This window comes from Prosopis cineraria, unplaced genomic scaffold, assembly GCF_029017545.1.
Source record: "Prosopis cineraria cultivar Desert tree isolate PC_DT_omini unplaced genomic scaffold, ASM2901754v1 PC11, whole genome shotgun sequence".
Taxonomy (NCBI): Eukaryota; Viridiplantae; Streptophyta; class Magnoliopsida; order Fabales; family Fabaceae; genus Prosopis; species Prosopis cineraria.
Window position 1 is genome coordinate 39,643,542 of NW_026555342.1, and position 19,325 is coordinate 39,662,866.

A 19,325-nucleotide genomic window follows, 5' to 3' on the forward strand; every position below is an offset into this window, starting at 1 on the left:
AAAAGAATTCCTTCAAACTTGTTTAAAACAACCAACTTGCAAGAGACAATTGAACATGATGAGTAGAATCAGTAATAGATTCTCAAATTACTTACAAAATATTCGCAATCAACCTTTTGAATTTTTCAAGTATCATACATTATTATGGGTTTTTGTATATTAAAACAAAAACATTTATAATAAATCTACTAGGATTTACAACTCAATTATCACATTTACAAGTGAAATGCATTGGAATATAAATTTGCTTTCTGCTGAATGAAGTATATAATCTTCACAACTTTTTTTTTAAATATTGTTTCTTTCATTTTCCGTTATTTAATTTGGGGGAAGCATATAATATATATCAGATCAAGAAAGGTCGTCAAAGTTGAGTTTTTATTTCAAAACATATTGGGTGGAGGGGAGAGTTTGGGGCATGCAAAACATAATTATTTCCATTCTATATATACAATTTCCTACGAAAAATTTAAAGAAATTGCCTAATCTATGGGTGCCCAAAATAGAAACATATTCAATGGTTTCATCGTATATATCTATAAAGTAAGGTACTTAAAATATCTTTTCAGCTTATCATAAATTCAATACAATCAAAGAATGGAAATTTGATATTCATATTTAACCAAAAAAAAAAGGAAGAATAAGAATGAAAAATATAAAGAATGAACTTTGAGAATCCCTCCCCTCAAAATAATTTTGGCCCAGATCAAGTTGGTTTTGAAAGCTAACACCAAAACCTACAAAATTGACTCAACATTTATTAGAACTCACGAGTCTGAAGCAAAAATAGTGGGCATGTTTGGCAACTTATTTTGAAAATAATTTTTTGTTCATCAGAATAAAAAAATAAAAAAATCTGTTTGGTAATATGTTTTTTAAAAAAATATTTTAGAGGATAAAAAAATATCGTTTTGTAGAATAGAAAAGCAGAAACATCTTTTAGGTATTTTAGAATTATTGTTATGAAGAATAAGAGAGAATAAGAAAAACAACTATTTTTATTTTTATTTTTTTATTCTCAAAATATGTTCTACAAAATATCAGTTCTTAAAACTATAAATAAAAATAATTTTAAATAGACCCAGTATTTTTCTCTCTATTTTTTTTTTTAATACGTCAACGCATTCTCAAGAAATAAAGTTAATCAAGGAATCGCTGTCTAGCCGTCTTTTAAGGGACTACAAAGAGAATGAAAATCTTGCCAAGCTTCAAACAAAAAACTCATTTCAACATTGAATAAGAAATTAAAATTATAAAAGATAAAATGAAATTCATTTAATCCAAGAAAGGTGACCTTTGGAGGAGAGACATGTACCTTATCATCATGTCTCCAATAGTATCTATTGTCGGTCTTGGTCTCTTTATTTGAAGCTTATATCCTTCTACAATCTCTAAATGAGGGTAGCTTAGTTTCTTACAATTAGAGGCAACAAAATTATTGAGAGAAGGGCAGAGTATGGTTCCTCTACATGAAATTTAATTCTGGTTGTTTTCCAAGTACAGAGAACTCGGTTTGGGAAGAGTGAGAGTACTGCTACAATCATCTCCAGCAACTTCTTCCATTGACTTGCAATATCTAATAGAAATGGTCTCTAGGTTAGAAATCCGTGGATGTAGGGTCAACTCCAAGATGGGCTGTTCCTGGTTCCCTTGGGAACATAAAAAAACTATTGCTTTAGTAGAATGCCATAAAAAAAAGGAAGGTAGCATTTCTTGTCACGAAGTAATTCCTCAATTATGATTGATCTGCAAATAAAAAGTCCTTTCTCGGGTCTCATAAATAATGGATCGACAATAGTCAATTACACTTAGAAAAAGTAGTAATCTATTTCCTTATGGGTTGAGCCGATCTCCGAAGAAAGGTCAATCTGCCTACTATCTATCCCCGGGGTGGAGTATTCACTATTCATCTTTGACCAAGTCACGTAGGATCAGGATAAACTAAAGAGCTAGCCTGCCATGCACCCTTGCTTCACGCCAGTAATTCACTATCTTCTGAAAGACCTATTTCTGATTTAAAGACGAGAGATTTCGAGCCTGAAACGTAGAGCCGTCTATCTACTTTCCCTTATGGTAGAGCCAAGTTCCTATGGAGACTACCGGTCGGGCCTGTGCTAATAACTCCAGCGTAATCAGAATCTTCACGTTGCTACATCCATAAATATCGAGAACTAAGGTGAGAAAATGGGGTGCAATTGTACAAGGATGAAGCAAATGGTGCAACTACTTGTTTCAAGTCTTTCAAACGGTGACACTTACCTATAATCAACTCATTGACGTCTTACTGTTGCTCTGTTTCTCATATCAATACCACAAAAACCAACCCTTTTTAAGGAATAGGCTTTACGCGCACCCTCATCAAAATGGAAATTAAATAACGTAGCTGAACTTAGACAATAACTTTTGAGCATGCAACCTTTGTCCATGAAACTCGTAGCATAGGCATTAAACTCTTCAATGCTACAAAAGTTGGCTGAAATAACTTCCAGCTTTCTCAAATCTTGTAGATCTTGAGCACTCACATCCATTGATTTTGGGATACAGTTCAATCTTAGATCCTGCAAATTGGTCATTCTGGATATCATTGATGCTGACATTATCAGTTGTTTTGTACCTTCTAGATTCAGACATCTAAGATTGACCAACAATTCAAAGCCATTAGGTGCTTCCATGATGGCACTATATGAAGGGTCCAATGTTATTAATTTCTGCAATTTTACTAAAGAAGGCACGTAACTCAATTTCCAACATTCTGAAAGTAATAATGCGAAGGGGCATTCCAAGTTAGAATCAGATTCGGGTGAACATTGGATGCCAGTCTTAGACAAATCCAATACTTTTAAGAGTAGGCATATTGTTGAAAAAATCATCTGGGATCCATTTGAGGACATAATTGCGATCTAAAAGCAACATTGAAAGTTTAGAACACTTAGGAGATGTGCTATCTAGAATCTTATGAATCCTATTTCCACTCAAAAAAAAACTTTTCGCAAATTTTCATGCCATTCACTATTCTTTGGCATTTCTGTCAAATTCATTCTAGACTTCCCCATAATTTTCATACCCTTCTTTGCAATACTAATAGCCATGACCCAAAGCAAAGTGTGCATTCTTCATCCGCAAGATAATTTCATCAACAAACTATTGTTCTTTAATTTATCCAACATTGTGTAGCCATCATTACACTGCATCGCCAAGCTCTCTCAGTCATCTTTCCATTCACCAAAGACAAATATTCTGATAAATGCTTAGCATCCCCGTCTTCAAAATATTCTTCAGTACTAAATGCACAGTGCAAAAACAACCTTTTTAACTTGTTATTTGAGCAATCATAGCTAAATTTCAGTACTAGAAATGCCTGCTTGTCCATACCATATTGCCCATTGTCAAAGCTTTCAAGGCATTCCAATGAATGACCCCATTTTCCATCGTGTTCTTTTCCGTTCATGCGTCTTACTATCGTTACAATACCAAGGGGCAAACCCCCACATCCTTCTGCCACGTTCCTTGCTATGTTCTCTAACCAAGAGTCCTTTCAAACAATTCCCATCCATCTTCTTCATTTAAAGGTTTGACATTTATAATGTTCTTCATACAATTCATATTTTGGCACACTTCCAATGAACGAGATGTCAAAATCAATTTAATCATATTATTTGAAGCAGGAATTCCAACCTCTTCCAAAAATATAGGATCCCAAACATCGTCTAAAATAAGGACACATTTATTTATATGCTTAAATGCTTGCAATAATTTCCCAATGTTCTTTTTACATCACAATCATCAGATATGTCTAAATTAATTGATTTTGCTATGGCCTTTTGCAACTCATATATGCTATCATACTGTGACATAGTAACCCAAATAATATGGTCAAAGTCATCACCGGCTTCTTCTAAAAGCTTGTTATGCATGTGAGTTGCTAATGTTGTTTTCCCTGCCCTTCCCACTCCCCCATATCGCATTTGTTGAGATTTGATCATTTTCCATTGTCCATTTCCATATTTGTTGAATATAACTTCGAAACTCTTCCCCCAGTAACTCAGTTGTTGGCAATATGTAACCTTTAACACATCCTAGCAATAAGAATATGAATAATCAATTAATATAAGGTGACAACTTGAACTATTTATTTCATACACAGGAAAAGTGAGAAGAATGTATAAAATACAAATAAATTGAAATATTGCATTTATATATCCTTCACCAAGTCTTTAATTAAAACAAATTGATAATCATTTAATATGATGTGATGATAGCAATTACTTACTTCAAGAAAAGTTACAAAGAGTATATGAATTGAAGTGTTGTATATATAATTTAAGTTGAAGTATATACCTGTTTTCAAGCTAACATTTTTTCTCTTGACTCTATTATCGGAATCATCCAATTCCATCTGTGCCTTTCTTCCAGCATCTTCAAATATTGTTTTGCATGTACCAACCTGCTTTTTTTTTTTTTTTTAACTCCACGTGAATCTACATCTTCTTCACTTTGAACTTGTGTGTAGCTTCCTGCTGCTTTATCATATAGTGTTTCTTTTAATTGGTTTAAGTTGCTCTTGAGCAACTTTAAAGCCAAATCCAATCTCTCTTTGTCACTGTCAAACTACGCATTTTGTCTATATTATTTATGTATGATTGAGAGTGTTTGGATCCATCTATGTGCATATACATGTGAACGTTTGAATTGATATGTATAGAGCATTTAACACTATCTAGTTTGCAAGTTACCATACCTGAAATGAAGGATTTTGCCTACATAATTATCCGATTGTTGCATATATTTAATAACAAATATTCCACAATCATATCTACGTGTTGAAGGATATTGTTAGGATGCACACTTTTTTAAAATAAAGTTTATAATGTCAAAAAAAAAAAACTCACCCATTAGGCTGTAATTGGATATTTCTTGCCATTCTCCGAGAAAATTTTGTGAACATGATAACGTCCTTGAAGAGTTTCTCCATGGCAAGCAACTACATCCAAATGATTAATTCTAGTGAATTAAAATATCAATGTATTAATCTATTAATAATCAAATAAAAATCACAACTATAAAAAACTTACCAACTTTTGTGTTGTTTGATCACGTTTAGTTTTATTCATAAATTGATCACACAGAGAATCCCATATCTCAACCTCTTGATTCCTCATATTAATAATGTATAAATAAAAATGTCCAGATGAACTTTTTCCAATATAAACTGGAGTAAATATATGTAATATAATGTTTGATCAAATAAATCAATTAATAAAGTCAAAATGAGAAATCATAATGACAAATGAAACAACAACTACAACGAGCAAGGAAAAAAGATAATACCTTCTCACAATATATCAAGTGAGGCATATAATTCTCACATATTTGATGCAGTTCGACAAAGTTAAGGAATGAACATAAATCACCACTATTAAGGGCTACATTCTACAACAAAAGAACCATTAAACATGCTTGTCAATGATTTTTTTAGATTCAAGAACTAACATATATAATCCAATTAAAAAGGGAATAAGATATCACCGAAAACATCACCGGAAGATACCAATTCAAAGGTTTACTTTTCTTCCTTTCAATGTCAGTCAAGATATCAGCAAAAATATCTATTACCTAGGAAAATAGGAAAATTGAATACTTTAACATAACCAAGACCTTGCTTAATTATATCAAAAAATAGAATAATAATATAAGTAAATACTCACCGAAGAATCCAAATTAGTCTGCGGTCTAAGTGTGGTGAATTCAGATTGATTCAAATATAAACGTGGTGGTGAAGAGAAAGTTGTCTCACTGAATAAAATATAAAATGACTGATTTAAGCTTAGAAACAAATACACATAAATACTATTTAGTAATATAGTTCGAAATACATATAAATCTAACCATGATTGTTCAAAAACATATTGTGTCAAACCGCAAGTCAGGTTCATTCACCATATGAGAAACAGAAAAGGGGCCAACTTGGAACCTCTCTTGATGCATAGCTTTAGTGTGGATTTGTACTTGTTGGAGAGCCTTTATCCCTTCCTACATTATTTTGGGGGACATGTAACAATCAAGCATTGTTTCATTGGGTTTGATGTAATCTATTGGCTTATCGAATGCTGATAAACCTACATGTTATATGTATAACGCAATAATGAGTACATCAATTTGTTGCAGAAGTCACAACAGAGAAATTCAAACTTGTAAACTGTAACTAACTTGTAAACTGTGATGTACTGAGATTTCCAGCAACAATATAATTCTAAATTGACCACAAAATGTGATACTGGAATTGGAATTAAAAGGATAAATGAGCAAGTTCCAAATTACAAGCAATAGCGAGAGAGAGAGAGAAGAAAAGATACAAGGAGAAGTAGAAATTGCAGAAGGAACAGGGAAGAATATCAGAGAGAAGAGAAGCAACAGAGGGGGACAATTTCATCAAAATAATTCTTTGCCTCTACAGTGCTGGTATCTCTCACTGTATATCTCAAACCTCAAACTGCTTCAGCAGAGGCATAGGCCCAATATTACAAGCTCTTGGCCCAAAGTTGCTTTCTCATAAATCCGGTCCATCATGTACTAAGCCCATCCATGACATTAACTAATGATGATGACAAGGCTATTAAATTATCAACTCTCACTTGGTTCATATGTATCATAATTAAAAAGCCGATATATCTTATTTAGAATTAATATAATAATTATCACAATCCACAATACAAAAGTATGCTGTGATCTTTAGGCGGAGAAATATTACAAATAACAAAATGTGTTGGTTAAATACACTAGTTATGATTATTTTCACTACATCCACGATGGAGAAGTAAAACGTTCCTGATCCCATGCATATTGTCAATCAATGAAAGCATGGGGGAAAAAAAAAAAGATTTAGGGCCTGTTTGCATAAGCTATAAAAGAAAGTGACTTTCAGTAAGGAGAGGGGTAGTCGGAGAGTGAGAGTAGTAAACCAGAGGATGAGAATCAGGAGGCCGACAAGGATAGTGAAGGACAGTGAACAATGTTAAAAGTGGAGGATAGTGAAGTCCAAATTGTTGGAGCAGAGAATTAATGTTATCATATAAAAATAGGAATTGGAATGGGGTCACTTGGAGCTCAAGTAGAAGCAGATTACCAAACAAGTCATAGGTAAGGTGATTGTTGAGCATGCATGAATGTGATCGATTATAGGGTGACTTGGAATTAAAGAAGAAAGATTTGCATGCTGGCTTGCTGTGAGAAGCAGAGAAACAGAAAGAGGGGAGGGAGGAATCGGTCAGAGACGCAGAGGGAGGGATACTAAAGCATTAAAGCAACGGTGTAAATTTCAAATTAATGGGTCAAATTGCCACGGATGTAATTGTTTAAGAGTTAAAATGCACAAAAAAAATGAGTTTAGTATTTAAATTGCTCTTAAATCGATTCAAATTTTTATTTAACCTTACTTATTATTATCCTTTTGTATATTTGTCTTCATAAATGTTTTAATCCTGTTTCATAATTATCTACTATTGACTTTCAATTGTATTATATTCTCAAAATAAAACTCTGCTTGCATAATTTGTTTAAACATAATTTCAATGGAAAATGAATATTTTTTCGCAAGTGAGAAAAATAATATGTATGTATGTATGTATGTATAAATATTAACTCCATTAAAATTTGTTAATATATATATATATATATATATATTGTTTCCATTTTTTTAAAATCTTAACCTCCAAGGACTATGTCCTAAATTAAGTCCAATAATTATATTCTAATTAATTTAATTATCTTTAAATGTATTTGGACTTGATGCTCTAGGCTAAGAGATACGTATGGTGAAGCCCAATTCAGAATAAAGAAGAGCAGCCCATTATTACATAGCCTGAAGAACAATTAAGTGAAACGACGCATTTCGGAAGAATAGCAATCCTGCATCACACTACTTCTCCCACCTTTTGAAGAAATGAAGCACCTGCCTAGCCAATACTCTCCCACAATGAGGCGCACCACTAACTCCCAAAATGGCACGAACAGTTACAGCTCCTTTTGACACCAAAATTCAAATTTGAAGGAACGTGTTGTTGCCTTTCTCGATAAGAGGCTTGACAACTCAACCCTGAATCAACTTGCCCATCGCAGGCCCAAACTAACCCCACATCACCCCAAGCTTGGCTAGTGTGACTCCTTTTGCTATCATGGCTTAGGCATCCTAGGATAATTACTTTGTTTTTCTTTCCAACTACCGGAGCACCAATTGTGCTTACTCTTCAGTAATACAATCAAACTTTGTATGTTCTATTGCGTACTCTTCGTTTTTCATTTAGTTTTGGCACTTTGAGAAAATTATAGTAAAGGATCTTGAGAATTCATATAATTGTTTAATCTATTTCTTATTTCAAGGGCTTACTCTTCTGACATGCTTGACAAACCTTTAAGAGACAATATGCTCCGTACTTGAATTCCAAAACCATGCCAACAAAATGTTCTCTTTAATTTTTATTAACTCTAATTAATTTTTAAAATTTAAATTAGGATGTTATGAGGACTGTTTGATTTTATTTTTAAAAATTATTTTTGTTTTCAAAAACAATATTTTGTAAAAAAATTGTTTATGTAAATGTTTTGGATTTAAATATTTTTAAAATTGTTCTATTGATTTGTTAGAGTTATTTTCAAAGACAAAAGAAAATGAAAATACCTTGGAGTCATTTTTTTTATTTTTTTTATTTCTCAATTTCGCACTCTTTAATTTGATTAATAGAAAGTAAAGTGAGTTATGAGATCAATTGCTATTATAAGTCACCACTATTAACCCCTTATGACCATAACTATCAGCTAATTTTTTTTAGTCTAAAATTATTTTCAAATTAATAAAATTAAACATATTCTGTTTTTATTTTTTTTTGAAAAACAATTATCCAAACTATATTACAAAACAATAGTTAAAATTGTTATACAATTGTTCGTTTTATGTTACTATTTTTTAAGAAAAACTATTTTGTAGTACAGTTTGTAAAATTATCTTTAAAATAAATAAAATAAAAATATGTTTAGAATTAACAAATAATTTTAGAATTAAAAATGAACTAATAGTAATAGTTATATGCAGTTAATAGTGATGATTAATAATAAAAATTGATCAAAATAATTATAATTTTTAATAATTAAATGTAGTATATTTTTAAAACAAGAAAAATAAAACGAAAACAACTTAAAGTTGTTTCTATTTTTAAAAAAAATAAAAAAAATGAAAAAATTTTTAAAAAAAAACTAAATGAAAAACACTCATTCAAACAAATTTTTAAATTTTTTGCTTTCAAAAATAAAAAACAGTTTTTAAAAATAAAAAACAAACAAGCTCAAAGTCAAACAGCTCTAGTTTCTGGTTTCTCTGCTTCTTTTTCTAAAAGCAAAATTGGTGTTTGAGAGTTTTGAGTATATTCCTCCTCTGAAAACGAGAATTTACCAATGATCATCCTTTTTATAAAAAAAAAAAAATTCAAAGTCCCGTTGAAATGCAAAAGTATTTCTATAGTTCCAAGTCTCAAAAGTCCTGTTTGCTTGTTAAAAAAAATGTAATAGAATATATTGAAAAATAAAATAAAAATAAAGTAAATCGCCCTTTTCTCTGTAGTAAGCACGATATAACTTATTAATATATTTATTATAAATGTGAGAATCATCATACCTTTTAAAAATATAGTGAATCATAATTTTTGACTTTATGAACTAAATTACATCTTTCCTTTATAAATGTACTCATCTATTCCTTTTAATTATTTTATTTTTACCTTTATTTTTTTAATCCATTCCATTACATTTTATTCTAGTAAACAAATGTGACCGAAGTTTAGAAATGCAATGACTAAAATCTCCCACTGAATTAATTTAGTTGCATAGGCTTGTTAGGACCTCTTCATCCTTGCCTTGTCTCAGCAGGTCGACCTCTTTCGTCTCCGATGTTAAAGGTTGAAAAGCTTCATGCAGTTCAGGCAAATCGGTTCAAATGGCTTGTGCCATTCACATGCAGGTCTGCATATCGTCCTCTTGGCTTTCAATAAAATATCTCATGGAATTTGAAATATTTAATCAATTTCTGTGTGACTCATGAATGATGTTCCCTTAAGTAATTGAAATGCAAGCTATTCTAACCATCTCATTCTTTTCGTTTTCATTTCTCCCACTTCCCTCGTTCATTGTGGCGTCTTTGAATTTTATTTTATTTTTATATTATTCAAATCTAAGATTTTAAATAGATGAATTTTAAATATGAAATTTTAAATTTAAAGTTTAAATCCAAGTCGATCCATCTAGATGCTGCTTAAGACTAGTTCGTACCTTGTGAATCAAGAAGGTCCTCTTTTTCTTTCAATTTGGCAGGGCATACTCGAACACCCTGACCCTTAATTAGGCTGATATGAGACTTAGATCCTGTTAGCACTTGCTGCAAATACAAGTCCACAATAATTGCACTTTACTTGCTTCCCTTTCAAATCCAATAGCGTAACATGTTTCCACATGTCATCAGCCTTTGGCCTTCCACCAAGTCTTCCCATTGTTTCTTTCTCTGCATCAAACAACATTTTTCACTTTGTTTTTTTTTTAAAAAAAAAAAGAGCCAATATTGTATTATTAAAAAAAGAATTAAAGACTATTTTTTTACTGGCAATATTCTCTCCTAAATAATTCTTTCGAGAGTAAAATTGTCCTTCCATCAAAAACTCATGATCTTATTTGTTACTTGCTAATGTGCATTAGCTGTGAGACCCTACATTGACATGAACACATTTTGATCTAATTTCATGAATTAAAGAGGTTAGAAATGATAGTGGTGGGAACCAAACCTAATTTTGGTGGCAAAACAATAAAAAATGAATCAAAATACTTTATTATCATTGTACATGGACTTTACAATCATTACATATTATCAGATAATAGCAAAGACGACGAGTCTCTAGTAGAAGGATAACTTTGCTCCTAAAAAATTGTTTAGGTAAAATATTATTATTTTAATATAATGTGTCCAGTGTTTTTAAAAAAATTTAGGAAAAAAAATAATATTTAATCCTTAAAAATAAAAAGTAAAACGATTGCATTAAAATTCAAGCTACCAATTGAAATAGGTTAACGTGGGCCAATCACAAAAATCAACTAACAAACATACATATTAGGCCAAATTGAAGTTGTCAACTCGGACCTTACATAAAGGACACGTAAACATAATGGACCGCACCTGAATATAACATCAAACCCACGCTTCTGAAATTTCTTGAAATTGCATTCTGACAACATTTTCTTGTTGAAAGAATATCCAAATGAATAAATTAATAATAATTAATTTTTCAATAAAATTTTGAGACAATTACAATTAGATTCCATATAAAAAAGTTAATTATTACAAGGTTCATTAATAATTTAATAATTTTTTTATGAAATTCAATATAATTCTTCCTAAAATTTTGTACAAAATGAATTATAAATACTTATTTACAATTAAAATTCCTGAATTTATAATAATCTGAATTGATATTTTTAACTTATTTTTTAAATAAATTTATTGAGCACTTAACTATCATTAATTTAATATCTTAAGACCCAATTGTCATTCTCCCTTTTCTACTTCTAATCTGAGCATTCAATTTCTCCAAAACAAAGTAATTAACAAATCAAAATTGAACGTAACTTCAAATCAAAATTATTGTCCTAGCAAGGAATTAGAGGTTAATTCCTAACTAACATGTGTAAGATGCAAACCTAATTGGGAATTATTTCCCTATTGCGCTGGCTTGTTGTAATCATCAGGAATATTAGTCCTTATTCTCTGCAGAAGGAAAATACACCTACATCATAACTCGAATTTAAAAAAAATAAATATACTGGGAAAGGTAATATACTGTCTCCCCGTGGGGACCATGTGCAATTATGCATGTAAAAAATACAATGATTTAAAGTTATAAGATATTCGCTCGGTTAGTATTTGTAAAATACTTTTTAAAAATAATTTTTAATTTAAAATATAAAATATTTTATAATAATTAAATTAATTTTTTTAATTTTACTCATTTTTTATTAGTGTAAAAATACTTAATGCAGTTTTATTATTATTTAAAATCAAGAATAAAAAATGAAAGTACATCTCACTTTTTTATTATATAAAAAAATTAACTTTTTTAATATGTATAAAATGGTTGAAAGTATTATATAATAATGACCAAAAAAAGTACTCTCTCATTTTCAAATTATAACAAACTTTTGGAAGAGATTTACTGTTATAAAATATAAGACATTTGAGAAGATTAATATTTTATTAAATAAACTTATTTTAGTAATACCCTTTCTCCCTCTATTTAATACTAACTAAGTGTAGATTTAAGATTGTTAAATGAATGATACTTTTAAAAGTTTATATTTTTATTTTAAAAAATATGGTTGTTAAATGTATTTAATAAATTTTATTAGTATGTGAAATTTTATTTAAAGTGTTTTATAATTTGAGATGGAGGGAATACTACTTTTAATTAATTTAAATCTTAGTAAATTAATTAATGATATTAGAGTTGGGAACAACAACGTGTATTTTTAAATTATACTCCCTCCATTTAAAAATATAAGGTATTTTTAATCGAATCTCACCTCCAATAAAATAGTTACCTACTTTCCAACTAACTCTATCTTTTTCATATTACCCTTATTAAACACTCTATAATAAATATAAAGTCATTATTAATAGGGACACTTTAAAAAAAAACAATGATTACACCTCGAAAGACTGAAAATGCCTTACATTTTTTAATATCAAACTCTTCAAAAAATGCCTTATTTTTGAACAAGGGAGTATATTTTTATATTTATTTTTTATATTTTTAAACACAGTACTTTTAAAAAAAAATAACTTGTAATTTTAAACTTCTAATGGATGGTGATAGACGCCATGGTTCAATAGATATTTATAAATCACTTTACTGGTAGAATATTGATATTGATTTTTCGAAAGACATTTGCAACTATCCTTTCACATTACTAATTTCCTCCGGTCTTATATACAAGTTCTCTGGACGAATTCATGATTTACTTTATAAATTATTTTGCATAAAAAATGAACCATTATTTTTTATAATTTTATCCTTCACAATTTTGAAGAGTAGAGTAAAGATTAGTACATATGAAATATGAAATGTTTTGTATACTGCATTTAATAAAAGTAAATTAATTTTTTAAACAATATTAATAATTTAATTATTTTTTAATGGGAAAATCATGTATAGTCTCATATAAAGGACTTATATGCAAACAAATGAGAATATATTCATCCCAAAACTTTAGGTCCAGGGACGTCTAAGACTTTATATTCATTTTTGATGTAATATTCTCATTTAATTTTAAAAAATGGTGCAATCTTACTCATATCATTAACTATTAACTTTAACAATTAGTTTTAGGTCATTTTCTGTAATTTTTTTAAAATTGTTTTGAGGTTATCAAAGAAAAAGTTAACTTTTGTTAATGGTAGGGATTAGATTATACCAAAATTTGAGGAAGAATATTGTATCAAAAATGAGTTTAATATCTCAAATGCTCTTAGGCCTATATTTTAGGAGCCAATTTTCTCTTTTTTTCTTGAACGAAAAGGAAGCGAGTATATTTTACTCTACTTTTTATAAATTGTTTTAAACAAACAATGTCATAATATGAAGGAGAAAATTAATCATAAAGTTAATGAATGAATGAAAACTATGTTCCCCCTTCTTGGCTCTTAAGGCCCTGATTCATGAATATGCCTAAAAAAGGGGTGAATTGGGCTTATAAAACTTTTGGCAAATAGTAACTTAATTTAACAATATGAGAGATAGGAAATATATTACCATAAGTGTTGGAGTAGGGAAGAAAGAAATCAACACAAGCAATTTATCTTAGTTTGGTTAATCCACTTGCCTATGTCCAGTCTTCAAATCTTATCACTTGAGATTTTTCAACTATCTCCATTGCCACAAAAGACCCCATTACTTGACAATTATTTTTGCCAATTCAAGTAAAGGGGGGCCATATATTAGGGCACCTTACTTGACCATTAATAACTATCAAGTATTGGAGGGTCTTACTTAACAGTTATTTGATAATAGCCATCAAGTATTGGCTTCCAAGTTTGACTTTTGGCTAGTTTTGGAAGTCTACACTTGATTGTTATTTAGAAGTAACTATTAAGTATTATCAAATACTTGACTGTTATTATGAAATAACCATCAAGTATTTATGGTTAAAAACCAAGCTAGGCTTGGTGAAAAGTTACCATCAATGATAATTATTTCATAATAATTATTAAGTATTAGTATTTATGGTATTTTTTTGGAAGATGAGGACTTTACTTTTCAAGCAACCCCCTGCATATTTACAAAGAAATCAACTATGTATAAGCTAGCTAGCAACCAAAAACAAATCAATCACTATTTCTATTCAAAATATGATCCAAATACATTAAAATTCACTATTACAAAAAATTATATATAAAATAGTTATTTTCGCTAATATTAAATAGTTACAAACCATTGAGTAATATGACATTGAAAATTCCAATAGCATATATTTAACTATTTGTAACTGTTGAATATTCTGACAATATTTCTATAGTAAAAACCATTTAATATTTATTTCAAATTTAAATGTTGATAAATGGGAAACAATATATTCAACGGTTATATTCCAAGAACCATTGAATATTCTATCAATATTAAACGTTTATGGTGATAGAACTGTTTCACATTTGGAGAATATTCAATGATTCAAGATAGAGAACCTATTGAATATGATTGCATTGTAGATTTGGTCACAATATTAAATAGTTTTCTCAAATCATTGTTTAATATTGTCGCCAATTTTTTTTTTTAAATGAGGATTGCATTTCTAGTAATCCCCTCCAGCACCCAAAAATAGAAATTCAATAGCCAACAATAATCATATATATGAAATCTATATTATGAATTCCTACACCAGCTATATACAACCAAAATAAGGATCCAAATCTCAAAAGTTGGCCAAGTATACTAAATCTATGTCCACCTTAAATATATATCTATATGATATATTTCTTCACTGTTGCTAATTATTATAGCTAAACCACTCTTTGAAAATACTGCATGCTAATTCTTTAAGGACTTCTTCCTTTTGAGCTTTAATATATACATTGCAATATGCATCCTCATAGTACTAAATGCAAAAACAATAACAACAAATTAAAGTCATGTTAATTAATAAAAGCAATATAATGATGAAAATGTTGACAATATATATACATTGTCTGGAAGAGTTCCGACGAGAGCATGTTAGATTATGTCTTTCATGAACTTCACTATAATGTCCTTCCCCAAATTACCAAACAATACCACACATACCATATAAAGATAATTAGAAGTTCTTAAACCTCTAATTTACCCTAAAATACCATTATTAAAAATATAGAAAATAAATCTTTTTAAAATAGTTGGGATCTTGAAAATTATTTGAAAATAACTCAAACCACTCAAAAGTAAGTATTTATGCACAATGAAAGCATTTAGGAATGCAAAAATACCTTGTAAGAGAAAATAGAGGCAAAACTCTGCTCAAATTGGCCCATATGCCGTGGCATGTACCATATGTACTGTGACATGTGGTATAAAGCCACAAGCTCATATTCTGTGCCATGCATTGTGATAGAACACATTTATTACACACTTATCTATATCAATTAGGACCATTTTATTAATGTTTTATCACCTCAAAAGTGCACATATTTCATTATAATTGGAAAATCATCTTTAGTCTAGATTTAGTGCACTGGGGATATTTTGGTCCAAAAAGAACTTTTGAGAAAATGTATAAGAAAAATTGACAAAGTGAATTTTATGTCTAGAAGATGAGTGGTCAAATTATATTTTTAAAATTTATTTTAGTTTGAGAGAAATTAAATAAAAAGTCAACACTTTCTCAAATGTCTTAGTTTGACCTAGTTTTCAATTTACCTTCATGTGAAAATTTTTATATAATTTATACAGCCTAAAATTTAGTTATTTTAAATAAATTATCTCTTCTAATTATAAATTTAATTATGAAATTTAATTAGATTTTATAATATCATATGTTATTTAATTAAATTATGTGATTTATGTGACATAGGTAGCATGTGACTTGTGTATCAATTGGGTAAATAAAGTCAAAAGTCCATGGGGACAAAGGCTGATGGTTTGGACGTGTAAGAGCTCCTTTGTGGTGGTTTAGATTAGCTAAAATTGTGGATGACACATAGGATTAATTATACACACATTTGAACCATCTACAAACTAATAGGAGGGTGTCACTTTACAAGTGTGTTAAGGCTCCTATTTTCTTTTTATTTTCTTTTCTTATTTTTTAATTGTGCTTTAGTTGAAGAGAAACACCTATTAGCATTCCATTCTCACCAAAAAATCAAATTCAATCACCCCATTTCATCATTTCTTACATTCTCTCTCTCTAGTTCATCTTATTTTTCATTTTCTTCACCTTCTCTCTACTTTCTTCATTTTTCCAACCCCCATAACTCCACATTCAGCCATCAAACCTCTACAAAACCACCATCATTCCATTTCTCTCACTTAGATGAACCCATCCCTATCACTTGCAAGGAGATTTGAAGCTTGATTCCATTATTTTCATGGAGCTCTATTTGGCTATATCTAGTTCTTGAAGGAGTAAGATGGTTTTGACATTTTCTAGCTAAATTCTCCATGGAATTCTAGGAGAGAGTTGATGGAAGAGGAGCTTTAACGTCTTTACTTGGCTAAGCTCAACTATTTCTTCATCTTGTTTCAAATTCATTAGAAGGCTATGACTACTTTGTTGGATAGGGAGATGCAGCAAAATATTAAAATTTTATATCCCTATCTTGATGTGATGGAACAAACTTGTTTGAGTTAAGGTGGATAGAAAAGTTACCTTTTGAATTTCAAATTCTCACATGCGTTCTCTTCAAAAGTTTGGATCTCAAGAGTTGACAACGTAGATTTGCTCTCTCTATCGGCATCTATATGAATAGCTCTTTAACTCAAATAGCGTGTTAGCACTTCTAACATCCGTTCTTCTTTGAACGTTGGTTTTTCTTTCTCTAGAGTGTTTCATGGCTTTTAAAATATTTGGCCATCAGAATTTTTCTAACTCTCTCACTCCTTTTTTATGAAGCATGTCCCTATCTATATATAATATATAGATTAGGGTTTTCACTTTTCAATTGAAAAGCCTATAAAAATTTAATTAAGTTTATCTCATAAATTTAAATTATAATACTGACATGATATTCTCTCGTATCATGTAAGTTATCAAATATATAATATATATTTGAAATATATATTCATGTTTATATATATATATATATCTATATATATGTGTATGTATATGATATATGAAATTAAATAAATATAATATAATATACATATATTTTCAAAATATATGTGTGTATATATATATGTGTATATGTAATATATTATATTATAGTATAGTATAGTATATTGTGTTAGTTTTAAATTTAATTTCATATATCATATACATACACATATATATAGATATATGTATATATAAACATGAATATATATTTCAAATATATATATATATATAATTATATTTTAAATCTTATATTTCATATAAATATATATACACAAATATTTATTAACTATTAGTGAATTTCTTCCTTCTTAAAAATAAGCTTTTACTAATAATTACGCTCTAGCAATATATATTTCTGTTACTTCATCTTTAAATGATAATTTATTAATTTTAGTATCTATTAAGGCTTTACTTATTAAAGGTATTCTTAATACTCCTTCTGTTAATGTTGATTCTATAGGGTGTTTCTTTTCTAACACTACACATGCATATTTTTTCATAATCATAATAAGACATATGTGATTGCCATTTAATTAACATTTTGTTACATAACTGAGTTATCTTTATTTCTTTATTTAACCAATGTTTTACTTGAGTATTATTAGTTCTTATAATGAATCTAGTATTAATAATAAATAATTCAAACTTTTGTACAGCTTTTACTATTGCTAAAAACTTTTTCCAATTTGAATGATATCTAGTTTGAAAATCATTAAATTTTTTACTTGTATATCTAGTTATTACTTCTTCTTCTTTTTCATTAATGTGATATAAAGGTGCTCTCCAATAATTTTTACTAGCATCTGTATATATTATCCATATTACATTATTATTTACTGGAATAGTTAATTTAGGTAGATTTTGACATAGAGTTTTTATCTGATTCACTATTTTTTCTTTTTCTTTATTCATCTGGTAATATATTTGCTTTTGCTACTGAAATATTTGCTCCTGTATCAACTAAAGCATGATATTTTCTAGATCTATATTTTTGACTTATTTTATAAAAAATTATCAAAATTAATATTAGATACAATGTTAGAAAATTATTATGATACTTATAAAGTAACTTCAGAAGGAGATAAAATAATAGATGATACAAGACAAGGTCCAATAAATGTTTTAAATAAGATAGATACTATGAGAAGAAGAGAATTATTTTTAAGAAAATATATAGCCGATAAATGTAGAACTGCATGGAGAAATATGAAATATTATAAAACTAACAAAACAATATTAAGATGTGGAGAAATAATGAAAGGACATAAATGGAGATGTAAACCAAAAAAATATGGAAGGAAAAAGAAGAAAATAAAATTTAAAATAAAATTTAAAAGATATCCTAAAGAAAAATATTATAAAAAACATAGTAAATATAAAACAAGAAAGTGCTTTAAAAGAAAAGGAAAAAGAAGAATAAATTATAATAAATATGTTACTAGAAGAAGTACAAATAATGCTAGAAAAAGAAAATTCTAGAGAAAAAATGAAAAGACTTAAAGATTATGCAAAACCTTTAGAATAAAAAGTATATGAAATAAAAAAAAGAATGTAATAAAAAATTAGATAAAATAAAATGTGATACAGAAAGATTAAGAACTGAACAAAGTATGATAAGTTACAATATTTATAGAATAATGGAATATTTAGGAATAAACCCTCATAATAAATTAGAAGATGAATGGTCACAAATAAATATAATGAGAATAGTTGAAGATGAAGAAATTATAAATGAAGAAAAAATAAGAAAACAAGATATACAAGAAAATATAAGACAAACAAGAATAGAAACAGAAAGAATAAAGAAAGGACAAGAGATAATAAATAATAATTTATGATTTATACATGCACAAATAGAAAAAACAGAATTACAAATATTTGATAAATAAAATGGAACAAATTATGCAAAGAAAAAAGATAAAGAAATAAAACAAAGACTAGAAGAAGAAATAGAAAGA

At 28.7% G+C, this 19,325-nt stretch overlaps 1 protein-coding gene across 1 annotated transcript; it reads right to left on the minus strand.

Moving 5' to 3' along the window:
- Positions 1-3,713: 3,713 nt before the first annotated feature.
- Positions 3,714-11,797, minus strand: LOC129285115 (uncharacterized). Its single transcript, XM_054920672.1, has 9 exons — positions 11,731-11,797; positions 10,315-10,543; positions 5,887-6,030; positions 5,706-5,793; positions 5,527-5,613; positions 5,329-5,430; positions 4,890-4,981; positions 4,339-4,813; positions 3,714-4,076 (listed from the first exon to the last, which is right to left on the minus strand). The coding sequence occupies exons 3-8, from the start codon at positions 5,931-5,933 to the stop codon at positions 4,714-4,716; spliced, it is 516 nt and encodes a 171-aa protein (XP_054776647.1). The 5' UTR covers positions 5,934-6,030; positions 10,315-10,543; positions 11,731-11,797; the 3' UTR covers positions 3,714-4,076; positions 4,339-4,713.
- Between the last annotated feature and the right edge of the window lie 7,528 nt (positions 11,798-19,325).